Consider the following 12,289-nt stretch of genomic DNA (forward strand, 5'->3'; position numbering starts at 1 on the left):
TGGTTTCTTCAGCCCTGTGCTTGACTCGGCTGTTCCCGGATTGGTTGTAAATGGGACAAGTCCGGTGGTCGACATCGCAATAAGGTTTTTCCTTCGTCTATGAATTAGAGATGGAGTTTGTTTCTTCTTGGATATCGTGCGCTGCTCTTTTCTTTCTGTGAACAATAAATGTTGTTTGCAAAGTGTGGATCGATCAGCAGTGCTGAGTACGTCATCGGAATGAGATTACGGGTATCTAAATTGGATATAAGACAACATGAGCGCTGGCACTTTTGAGTAACGTATACAGGAACAGGAGAGCTCTCATCATGGTAAAAGGGCATATGTATGCTGTGCCAGACGTGGTACGTCAACCGAGCTTAGGACCGATGATTTAGCCGATTGGAAGTACAAGCCGCTTAGCGTCATACTGATACTACCCTTTATACTGCAAGCCATGCAGTTTGCTGGAGAGTGTTACGACCGAAATTAGACAGGCGGCGCCTATCAAGAAAGCCCAATGACTATCAGACACATGTTAGTAGAAAGCATCCGGATTATTGTCAGGCCCGCGGTTGCCATTGTCGACATCGTCCAAACTTCTATACTGCGACTGTCCGCCGCGGCCACGCCCTCGACCGCCACCGCCACGGTCTCCGCGGGAGCCACCACGAGCACCGCCTCTTTGACCATAAGATGTATGCCTGTTGCTTCCACGACCGCGGTCTCGGTTGCCTCCACGGTAGCCTCCCGGCCTCTCATCTCGGTCTCTGCCTCCGCGGCCAGGGTTTGACCGCGAGTTGTCATTGCGCCCGTTCTGGTCATCCTTGCGATGGGACTTGTTAGGGAAATAGCTTTCATACTCGCTCTCGTTTGCCGTCTCTTCTTCAATGCGCAACATCTGCTTCTCACCTACGACAGTGTCAAATTCAAACGCTTGCTCTTGGGGCACGGGATGCCAGTTGGAGATGCGTGCAGCATCTGCTGGCCGGCCATTCTTGCGAATAGCCAAGACGACTGTTGGAACAGGATTTTCAGAGTAGAATTTTGCGCCTTTGGGAACAGTCTCGACTCTTGCCGCCCACAGCTTGTTCTCAAAGCACGAAACAGCAGTCACCCTCCACCGGACCTTGGCGCCGATGCCTCCCACCTTGTCCAGTATGCTCTTCGGGCAGGGTTTTGGCGTAATTAGGATGCTGTTTGCAAGATATCGGATATCGTCTTTCGGAGCACCAGGGGGTAAGGAGACTAGAGAAGTCAACTTCTCGGTCATTTCCGGAGGAATCATATAGCCGGTATAGAAGACGGTCTTCTTGATCTGGTACGGTGGTGTGCCAGGAGGAACGTTGCCCGACTTGACTTGGATGTTGTGTGTGTTGATCATCTTCTGAATCTCGGCAATCTCCGCGACAGGGTCGAGCGAAGTGGCGTTTTCCGGAACCTGTATAACCTCTGTGGTAATGGGACGACGCGACGCTTGGGTTTGTGCCCTGATCAAGCCCTCGTTGAACTGAAAGAAAAAGTCGCGGAAGCCCTTGGTGTGCTTCACTCGGTCTTCGTAAATGTGTAGCTTCTCGGCGTCCTTGTACGTGTAGACAATGTCCTTTAGCAGCTCTTGCTTGAACTCCATTGTGTTCTTGAACTTCTGTCCTGCAGGCCCAATTGCAGGCTTTAGGCAAACCATGTCGAATTCCAAGCGCCTGCTACGTATGATGCGCTTCACGAGATCGGCAAAGTTGGACTCGCCGCGGCCCGTGAGGAGCACACTCAGCGCATCCTTCTGCGCCATTGATGATTCCACGAGCTCGACAATCTGTTCGTTCCACCAGCCTTGCCATGCGCGTGCTTCTTCTTTTTCGAGGCCTTGGCCTGTCGCTGCTAAGATGCTCGAGTCGTGCCACCAGCCTCCGTTGAGGAACATGTCGGGTGAGCCAAGCTGGCCGATGGTGGCGCTGTTCCATAGTTGCTTGTTTGGGAGAGGGCTTGCAAATACTATCATGTTGTCAGTACTGGGGATGCGACACGGATGTGACAGGCGTACGGGTGTTGTCGAAGTCGTAGACATGAATGGCCTTGATTTCGGATACTGGAGGGAGCTCCTTGTCATCGCATGACCACCGCTTGAGCGCCGTCACGGTATGATATGTGGCTTTTCCATTCGGGCCTGCGACGGCAGGCCGGGTTGCTGTTGCTAGCATGGCTGGGAATGAGCGTCGGATACAAGTTGAGGCAATGCGTCGGGTGGCGGAGAGGAGCATGCAGGAGCAAAATTAGACTGCAACAGGCGCAGAACCGTCTGCGATGAATTACACGCCTTCCTACACGTGCAGCGAGTGTGGAGAGTGAATGATGAAGCCGCAGACAGCGTGCAAGAAGGAAGTCGCGACTACTTTTGGCTGGCCCGAGCGCACTTCCGACCCATGAGCTCATCATCGGAATTCAGGGCCCTTTCTTTTCCCTTCTCCAACACTACAAGCGCATGCCAGCAAGTACGGCCGGGTCTGCGCACGACGACAGGGAGGACACATGTGTAATATGTCTTTCACCCGTCACAGAGAGAGCCATTACTGCGCCGTGTAACCATTACACGTTTGATTTTGTATGTCTGGTGTCATGGCTGCAGCAAAAATCGACTTGCCCGCTATGTACGTAGGACGGACTCACATGATATGGTTACTGTTTCTAATACTGAAACCCAGGTAAATCAAACGTCACTACTGTCCAGTATGACTGGCGTTCTCCATCCGACTACAAAAGCTATACTGTTCCTTGTAGTCATCCTTCCAGCAACAACGACAGTCGCACTGACCGGCCGGGCTCTCTCTTCGCGCCTTATGGATTACCCAGAAGGCCTAGGGGTACTCGCCGTCCGTACTCTCCACCTGTTGAAGATCCAGCTCTACGCAGACGTAGGGAGGTTTACAGTAGGAAATTATACTCCCTCCACATGGGCAGTAACCCCTTCTCCGGATACCGCGACATCACGCCCGAAATGATTGCGCACTCTCCCGACATGCAGTCCAAAGCGCGCGCCTGGATCCGGCGTGAACTCCGCGTCTTCACCTTCTTGTACACGGATTCCACGGGTTCTTCGTCTTCTGGTGCAACAACAAGTAGCAATGCCGAGTTTCTGTTGTCCTACATTGTATCTATTCTGAAAATGGTGGATCTGAAAGCCAGTCATGGACATGCGGAGAACTTGGTAGCTGAGTTCCTGGGAAGGGAAAATAGCAGGCTCTTCTTACATGAGTTAAATACTTGGATGAGGAGCCCATATACTAAGGTAGAAGAGTGGGACCAAGCCGTGCAGTATGTGGAAGACTTGGAAGCATAGCATAGTGCACGTCTTCATTACACTTGGAAGAGTATTGTGATCTGGTGATTGACGTATTCAATCACTCTCGATAAGAAAATTGGATTCTTATCTCTGATGGACTAGCAGTATTTGCCTAGATAGGGGCTCTTCACCTTCAATCCATCATACGAACTAGCTCTACACCGACTCCATTCACCTACTTATTTCGAATCCGCCGGTGGCAGCATGACGACATACTCCCTCTCGCTTCCGCCGAACTTGATTATGTCCTTGTCCCGCAGCTCAAAGTACCGGCTTGCTTCAAGGTCTTCACCGTTCAATTCAGTACCATTACTGCTCTCCAAATCGATAATGTAGGGTTTGACCTTTCCTCGCGTGCTCTTTACTCCAAACTCATCTTCAACCGTCTTCTGAATATACCGGAACTGGATGACGGCGTGTTGTCCACTTGAACTAGGGTGCTCGAGAACATAATCAACGACTTCATGTGACCGACCCAGCAGCCAACAGCTCTTTTGCCAGAGCTCAATCGTGTCCACCACATCGTCACCTTTGAAAACAAACATGCGCCATGGCTGCGATGAGGGCGGTTTCCGTGCCTCCGCTGGCTCATGATATTTTAGGGAAATCTTTGTGCCTTCTACCCGGTTGGCGGCTTTCGCCAGCGCACCCGTGGGCTTGAAGTTGGGTTTCTCCTTGTCTGCTGGGGCACCCCCATATTTCGATGGCGGCTGGGTAGAGTCATCAAGACCACGGAAGGAAACTTCTTGCGAAGGTAGAGGCTGCTTCTCACGCTTGTGCTGAGGGGGTGAACGTGACCGAGACTTGGAACGTGTACGTCGGCGACGTTTAGGTGGCGGCGACCTTGACCGAGAAGGCGAACGGCTGCGCGGCTTGCGCGAGCGATAAGGTATAGGGGAGCGTGAGCGTGAGCGTATTCGATCTTTGGACTTGTCCCTCCGTCGATGATCCTTGTCTTTGGAGCGCGACCGGTCTCGTCGGCTGTGTCTGTCTCTGGAGCGATCACGCCGCCTGTCTTTTGAATGGTCTCTCGTCCGGTCGCCAGACCTATCACGTTTCCTGTCCCGTGACCTTTCTCGCCGTCTGTCCTTTGACCTATCCCTCCTGCGGTCCTTTGAGCCGTTGCGCCTTCTCTCTCTGGAGGAGTCGCGCGGCTTTCTGTATGGCTCAGGCGAAGGCTCCCGTTTGCGAATAGCGCCTGACTCTATCGTTGGATTCTTGGGTGCGCGGTCCTTGGATACATTCCTTGGCTTCTCTGCTTGAGACCTGCTCCTTGAACGCCGGCCCGATGCCATTGAAGGCTCTCTCCTTGCGTGATCCGACTCATTTCTGGAGAAGTTGCTGGGACTCTCATTTCTGCTATTACTGGTCTGCGCCGATGCTGCCCTGCCCTCCTTGGACTGCTGGGTTAGCAGTCGCCGCGCGCTGTATGGCGACAGGTCTCTCGTCATGTTGGGGATATGGATTGCTGGCAGCAGCCTAGCAGTGCAGCATGAAAATCAGAGCGTGATGACGTGCCCGAGTTTTCTTCCACTAGTGGATAAAATGACCAGGTTTTTGGGTTCAGGATGCAAGGGTAGCGGGAAGTAGCCGTGTAGGAGATTACGCCGTGAATGGCAGATTGCAACAAGACAAGTTTGATAACTCCAAAGAGTCGCGACGCAGTAGCGTGAAAAGAATTGAAGCTACGCGGTCGCGACTTTCCCCACACTAGAGAGACGGCCCGAGCGTGCTGCATCTCATCCCCCCCTGGCCCGGCGCTATTTGCGCTAGGACGCCACGTGCATCCATCTCTGCCATGTCTTTCATTCGTTTATCACACCTCTGCATCTTCCGCGAGCTTATAGGGCGGCTATCACGTATTCATGTGGAAAAGGCAAGATAAGGTGTAATATCTTATTGATTCGGGCCCTTTTGGCCCTCGTAGGCATTGTGCTCAAGGTATGGCATGGTTCATGTGTTCGGGCCCCAAGGCACGACTCAGGGCGCAAAGGATAATTCAGGAGCATTGCACAGGCAGTATAACCACGGACAAGACTCTATGAGAGTCCTTGCTGTTGAACTCTCGTGCATCATCCCTTTTTCCACCTCCAGCCCAACACTGCCACTCGAGCGCGTCGAGCTGTTAATTCATATCCATGTCTCCACAGCTTCCTGGTTAATTGTATTGCGCCCCGGGCCGGTACAATGCCAGCCAAACCTGTTCTCTCCTGGTCTAAACGCCACAGTGGCCTTGACCCTTCTTCTCGGACGGGACTACTCGATACACTGAAACGGCGGCCATCGAAGCTTGCAACCACAGCAGCAGACGGCAAGCAAAATGGATCCAGTACGAGTGTTGCTCAGTACGATACAGCGCTGGCCAGCGCAGTCAGTAATTTCCATGTTGCAGTCAATGACATGTTGTATTCGCCAGCGTCGATAAACACACTAAGCTCGAAATCTTCTTTTGTGGACAAACCCCTTCCCAGCAGGCCACGATCTGCATCGGTGCCATCATTGGTAGAGTTGCCCGCTGAGTTGCCCAAATCAACCCTTTTACAGGGCCAAGGCTATCCATTGTATCACGATCCTATTCGCGCGACAAAATCGGTCCAGGCCCTTCAGGATGAGAGCCAGTACCCGAAAATGCAACCCGCCTGCGAGAAGGTCGCTACCTTGGACATACCAAAGCCGGCTGTACCGACATTGACCCATGCCAGAAGCGTCCCGCATCTGAGTTCCCGATATAGTCTGGCAAAGACGACCCGCCCCAGCAAAATCCCTGTTCTCAGTACAGCCGCTCAGTCTGGTTTCCAAGGATTACAGCGAAACCACTCCTTGACCGACACTACCTTGCAGAGACGTCCAGAGTCTAGTCTGAAGTCGCTTCCGACCATCACCAAAAACGACCTTATCGAAAGAGGTGGCAGAAATTCCGATCAAGGTCTTGAGAAGCGACACGGCTATGTAGAAGCGGTGAGTCTCTTTCCGTTTTTCTTGTGTACGCATGTCGGCGAAACTTACAAAAGTCTTCCGCGAGGAAATATTTTTTGTGACTCTGATGTATAATGAGCATTAATGCCGATACCGTTCTCTTGTCAAACGCTTTCCGGGACCACAACTGAGCTCTCAAACATGCTAATCATTTACAGGAGTCTTCCCAAACTAGCCCAACATCAGCACACAGCAAACATGCCCATGAGCTAGAGTCGACCAACGCTAGTCAACTTCAAACCATAGCAATATTGCAAGCCCAGTTCGACAACCTAAGGGCCTCACATGAATCCCACGTGGAGACGCTCAAACGTTCACATTCGGTCCAAGTCGCTTCTCTAGAGCATCAAGCACGACTGCTCAAGGAACGAATGAACGAGGAAGGCCTTCAGCGAAGTAAGTATGATTTTGTTGTGTCACGAAGCTTGCCCATAGAGGCCGAATATGATTGCCGTTCTGTGATACTGAGCAATGTGGGCTCTTTGTTATACATTCGGAATATCACACGCAAAGGCCAATGGCTAAACATATATAGGGTCAAGTGGTGACTGGCTACATGTCCCAGTCGATGAGGGCGTTGCGAAGAAGCCGGCAAACTTCGAATCTCTAAACTTAGATACGTCTTTTGATGAGATATTGACGGGAAAGACACATACACACACGTTCCAAATAAATGCACCTGAAATGGTAATGATGCCTGGAAAATAACGCACTTGATATATGCTGAAACAGATTCGTTAGGAAAATTTGAAGCGCAAGCTTTTCGCCTCTCCTCGGCTAGAAACAGCAACCCAGAACCTACATTTGGAACTCAGCTTATACGCACGAAACAATACTGCTCTCCAGAAACAGGTTGACTCACTCACGACAAAATTAAATGAGTCGAACGAGAGCGAGCGAAAGCTGAGAGAGACGCTGGGCCTGGTGGAAACGAAAAGTGCCGAGTGGGAAGAGAAAGCAAAGCACGCCAACAAGCTCATTGACAAGCTCACTGAAAAAATCCATGCTCTGAAAAACACCACTGCTGACCTCGAGGCTCGCCTGGAAATTGCCAATGCTAAACGATTGGATGCTGAAGAACAGTTCTCAAACCTGAGGGATAAGAAGTCGCCATTTGATTTCACTCCTGCCAAGCTACGTATTTCATCGAATGCGATTCGGGTAGCCTCAGGTACGCAAATTAGTACTGGTACCCAAACTTCTAGCGAATCAGCCGATACTTCAGAAGCAGTCGTCTCAGAAAACCCTGCGCTGGCTGCATCCGCCTCAGAAATTGAGCAACTACAAGCTCAAGTTGCTGAGAAGAATGCATACGTAATTGAACTAGAAGCGAAACGAGAAGAGCTACAACAAGAATACAACAAACTAGACCAAGAACACAAGAGAGTGGCTGTACAATCGGATCTTCAGTACGAGCTTTTGAAGGAAACTCGTGCAAGCGACAAGCTGATCGAGCAACTCCGGAACGCGGTCATTAACCGTGAATCCACAATCATGCAAAATGAAGAGTCGATTCACACATTGACGAGGCAGCTTGAGTACCACAAGGTTTTGCTGCAAGCAGAAATCCGACAGCATACAGCAATGAAGCTTTTTGTTGCCGAGGAAGAACAGCCTCTGCCGGAGCTTAGGTCATTAGCCAAGGGTGCAGACATTGATTGTTGGATCGAAAAGCTTCATGAGCGTTTGAAGAGAGAGAAGCCGAGTAGCGAGGACGAGGCTGTCGTTGACACGCCCGAGGCGAAGATGGAAAGGTTACGTCGCGAGATTGACTTTTATGTGCGCGAAATCATCCTGTTCAAGCTTGATATCAAGGGGTACCGAAGCGACATTCGCAAATTGAAGGAAATGGCTGCGAACAAGGGTGGCTCCGAAGAATCGGATGATACTAGAGAGAAGGCTTCCGCAACCTCACCAGTCCGATCTACTTTTGCACCCGTCACACCCGAGCTGGATGCCTTTCTCAACGCTTCGTCAATTAGGGACCATACCGACATCTTGTCGAGATACGAAGAGCATTCTGTTGCCCCGTCATCACCGGGTCCTTCTCATAAGAGCTGGACTGGGGAGGACAATGAGCAGATGTTTGGGTTAGAGATACCCAAGGTTTCTTGGAGTTTGAAAAACAACAGCTTCTTTACAACCGAGTCTGGTCGTATCGACTCGGCTTTCTCGCCTTCTCCAACCCCAAATCTGATCTCAAAGAACTCGACCCCTTCGGTATGTGCGCTGGCCAGTATTTGGTTTACTATCTGACTCTTGTTTAGTGTGTTTTGAGCGAATCTCTTGAAATTGGCCAGCAGCGGGATTCACTCGAGCCCGCAGAAAAAAGACGAACGACGTCAACGGCCGAACGGGAAGCAGCATCTTACAGACAATTTATATTCATGTCAGATGCCCCCGAGTCACCTCCAAGTCTGCCAGTTGATATATATCAACTACTAGACAATTTCAGTTCGAACGAACAGATGGCGGAGACATCATTTGGCCCTTATGATGAGGTCGAAGTCTCTATACTACCGGGATCGCCTACAATATCACTCTCTGAAACCGATTCAGTCATTTCGACGGCGAGTGATTTCCTTTTGTATTCTGTGCTTTCAGCCGAACGCAAACCAAGCAATGCTCCAACACCAAGCGTGCCCCTCCAGGTAGCCGTAGAGCCGCTGCCAGCACCAGTACTTGTCACGCCTGCTGTTGCCACTCATACCCTGGGCTGCTCAATCACCCGTGGTGCGCCATTCGATGTCAAGCTGTCTTCTTCCAAATTCGACACTGATGAGACCACGGCGCCATCCACTCTCGCGGATATACCAGTCCTGCAAACCAAGACATGGCAAGAAGAAATGCATAAAGCAACCAAATCATCCTCGAGTTCTCCCACTGTATTCGAAAAGGAGGAAGAGCAATCCATGAGTCTCCCTATCATTATGTCCCGCTTACGTGGAGGAAGTATAAGCAGCATCTACTCGGCGGACAGTGTGTCGAAGCCCAGCGAACAACAAGATACCGAGATATCCGAGAGCAACGTGATTAACATGTTGAAAGCGCTGCAGAGCTGCCCGTTCAGTCTCAAACCAAAATCATCGTCTTCTTCATTACGAAGCTTTGCATGATAGCAAACAATCCAAGTTATCGTTTCAGCTCAACGATACATATTTGAGCAACAGTCTTTTGAAGACTTCCTATCCGGTAGGGCAGGACATGGAATTTCTTTTGTCAACTCCGCTCGTCGGACTCACATACAGCACATGACATGTTTTCTTTTGCTTTTCTTTTTCTTTTTTTCTTGGATGTGTAACTAGTTTTTGAAAACGTGGTATAAATTAGCACTAATGTCACCACGTATAAGTTGGTACCTGAGGAAGGAATCGGAAGATGCACTATCATAATGTATGCAAGCTTGCTAAGCGCCAAACTTGGAGTGCTATTTTTAGAAGTCAAATATGATTGCGTGGACCACGAACTATTGGTCTGCACAGTTCTTCGTAAGACCATGGACTAGTTATAGCAATTCTTGGTTATGTGAATCACGACATGTCTCGTATGTGGTGCGGCGGTGCCGAGCAGCAGACCAACTAGCCCGTATCTGTTGGATTACCTCGTAGCTAAGCGGACGCCACCAGACAAGGATGTTGGGCTCGCCGCCTTGGGTACCGCCTTGGCAGGGACACTGCATCCCAGAGACAGGCATTAGCTTCCCCCACAATCCGTCCATGTAAGTAAGATGGAGTCAGCTTCTTGCGCGTTCTCCCCACTCCTCATTCCTCCCTTCTCTTCGCCTAGTGGGAGTCGTGGGTAGTTGTAATACAGAATGGCGCTGATGCGGCGCTACACTCTCTATGTCCTCATGGGCTTTAGTCTCATCTACTTTCTTTACTGTCTCAAGACACCTTATGAGAACCCAGACAACGCGGTTATAGTCGGCGACCACGACCACCACGAACATGAGCATGAACATGAGCAAGACCACGAGCACGAGCACGAGCACGAGCATCAGCAACATCCAGATCAACATACACACGCAAACGAGCCTCAAAGGACAAACAAGTTCCCGTCGTTTGATTGGGCCAAGGTGTCCTTCCACAATCGCATCGAGTCGTTCATTCCGCTACCAACCGGCAAACCGAAAGCGCTACCCAAGATCCAGTTCAGATTCCGACCCGAAGATGCCACGGCCAAGAACATCCGTGAGACGAGACGAGAAGAAGTCAAAAAGCAGTTCTTCAAATGCTGGAAGAACTACCGCAGTCATGCATGGATGCACGACGAGGTGCGTCCCATAAGCGGGGGAGTGTCGGATCACTTTGGAGGCTGGGCCGCCACCCTCATTGACGCGCTCGACACACTATACATTATGGGATTTGAAGAGGAATTCGAGTCGGCCGTCGAGGACGTCGAGCGCATCGACTTTGGATACACGGATCTGGAAACAGTCAATGTCTTTGAGACCAACATCCGGCACCTGGGTGGTCTCTTATCGGCCTTTGAACTCAGCGGCGACGAGCGATTGTTGAAAAAGGCCAAGGAGGTTGGCGAAATGTTGTACCATGCGTTCGACACACCCAATCACATGCCCATTACTCGATGGCAGTTTCGCGCTGGAGGCGAGGGCAAGCCCCAAGCCGCAGACGGGCAGGTTCTCCTTGCAGAAATCGGAAGTATGACCATGGAGTTTACGCGCCTCTCGCAATTGACAGGAGATCCAAAATGGTATGATGCGGTAGCAAGAATATCCCAGCTCCTAGAAGCCCAGCAGAGTAAAACGAAGCTTCCAGGCATGTGGCCGCTGATGGTAAACGCACGAAATGCGGATTTCACCCAAGACACCAGTTTCACCCTCGGCAGCATGGCCGACTCCACATACGAGTATCTGGCCAAAGAATACATGCTCCTCGGCGGCCTCGACACCACCTACCAGAAAATGTACGAAAGCGCCATGGACACTGCCTCCAAACATACCCTCTTCCGCCCTTCCAACCCAGAAGACTACGACATGCTCGCGTCCGGCTTCGTCTCCGTCTCCGAAGACTCAACCCCTCACCTCGACCCCGTCCTCCAGCACCTCGCCTGCTACACCGGCGGCATGTTCGCTCTAGGCGGCCGCCTCTTCTCAAACGAGACACATCTACAAATCGCCCGCAAGCTCACAGACACTTGTGTATGGGCCTACCACGCATCCCCAGCAGGCATCATGCCAGAAGTATCGCATCTACTCCCCTGCACCTCCTCCACCACATGCTCCTGGGACGAATCCGCATGGGAAAAAGGTATCGTGGCCCGCACCTCCGCCTCCGACAAAGAGCAGGATCCACTCAAGAACATTGCGAACTTGCGTCTTCCACCGGGTTTCACATCTATAGAAGATCGCCGCTATATCCTCCGTCCCGAGGCCATCGAGAGCGTGTTCGTCATGTATCGTGTTACAGGTGAGCAGCAGTGGCAGGCTGCGGCGTGGGACATGTGGAATGCGATTTTGAAGTCTACGGATACGGACATTGGGAATTCGGCGCTGGTGGATGTTTCGGCACCGCAGCCGCCTAGGGAGGATAGTATGGAGGTATGTTGTGTCTCTTCCCTTTTTCACTTTATCTTCCTGTCTCTCTTATTACCATGAGGGCGTTGTTTGAGTATATTGACTAACGATTACAACAGAGCTTCTGGATGGCGGAAACGCTGAAATATTTTTATCTTACATTTAGCCCGCCCAGCGTTATTAGTCTTGATGAATGGGTTTTTAATACCGAGGCACATCCATTCAAGGTGCCCAAACCCAAGGCTTAGAGATGTATTCTGGGTTTCTTCTTTCTCTTTCTTTCTTCCGAGTTTGTATAATATAGAAAATGGAATGGGATACATGTGGGATTTCTTAGCATTGACTTTCGGAAGAACAAACGATAGTATTACACCCCCTGTGTTTACACAAATCTAATAGACGAAAGTGCATCGTCCCCAGGTGAACCTCGTCATTCGACTCTTGAGAAACTTACCCCCCCC

General features: G+C 50.9%; 5 protein-coding genes across 5 annotated transcripts; 3 read left to right on the forward strand and 2 right to left on the reverse strand.

The window, feature by feature from the left end:
• Positions 1-517: 517 nt before the first annotated feature.
• COCMIDRAFT_110433 (uncharacterized protein) lies at positions 518-2,177 on the reverse strand (the record flags this gene model as incomplete). The annotated part of the gene is made up of 2 exons (XM_007695452.1): positions 518-1,971; positions 2,021-2,177. 2 exons carry the CDS (start codon positions 2,175-2,177, stop codon positions 518-520), a joined length of 1,611 nt encoding a protein of 536 aa, XP_007693642.1.
• Positions 2,178-2,458: 281 nt separating this feature from the next.
• COCMIDRAFT_110421 (uncharacterized protein) lies at positions 2,459-3,313 on the forward strand (the record flags this gene model as incomplete). Its single annotated transcript, XM_007695453.1, has 2 exons — positions 2,459-2,624; positions 2,679-3,313. 2 exons carry the CDS (start codon positions 2,459-2,461, stop codon positions 3,311-3,313), a joined length of 801 nt encoding a protein of 266 aa, XP_007693643.1.
• A 182-nt stretch (positions 3,314-3,495) lies between these two features.
• COCMIDRAFT_31098 (uncharacterized protein) lies at positions 3,496-4,767 on the reverse strand (the record flags this gene model as incomplete). The annotated part of the gene is made up of 1 exon (XM_007695454.1): positions 3,496-4,767. The coding sequence occupies one exon, from the start codon at positions 4,765-4,767 to the stop codon at positions 3,496-3,498; it is 1,272 nt and encodes a 423-aa protein (XP_007693644.1).
• Positions 4,768-5,503: 736 nt separating this feature from the next.
• Positions 5,504-9,408, forward strand: COCMIDRAFT_110429 (uncharacterized protein; the record flags this gene model as incomplete). Its single annotated transcript, XM_007695455.1, has 5 exons — positions 5,504-6,274; positions 6,451-6,688; positions 6,828-6,979; positions 7,034-8,512; positions 8,560-9,408. 5 exons carry the CDS (start codon positions 5,504-5,506, stop codon positions 9,406-9,408), a joined length of 3,489 nt encoding a protein of 1,162 aa, XP_007693645.1.
• A 698-nt stretch (positions 9,409-10,106) lies between these two features.
• On the forward strand, positions 10,107-12,076 carry COCMIDRAFT_10154 (glycoside hydrolase family 47 protein; the record flags this gene model as incomplete). The annotated part of the gene is made up of 2 exons (XM_007695456.1): positions 10,107-11,852; positions 11,948-12,076. The coding sequence occupies 2 exons, from the start codon at positions 10,107-10,109 to the stop codon at positions 12,074-12,076; spliced, it is 1,875 nt and encodes a 624-aa protein (XP_007693646.1).
• Positions 12,077-12,289: the final 213 nt, after the last annotated feature.

This window comes from Bipolaris oryzae (assembly GCF_000523455.1).
Source record: "Bipolaris oryzae ATCC 44560 unplaced genomic scaffold scaffold_321, whole genome shotgun sequence".
NCBI classification, from domain to species: Eukaryota; Fungi; Ascomycota; class Dothideomycetes; order Pleosporales; family Pleosporaceae; genus Bipolaris; species Bipolaris oryzae.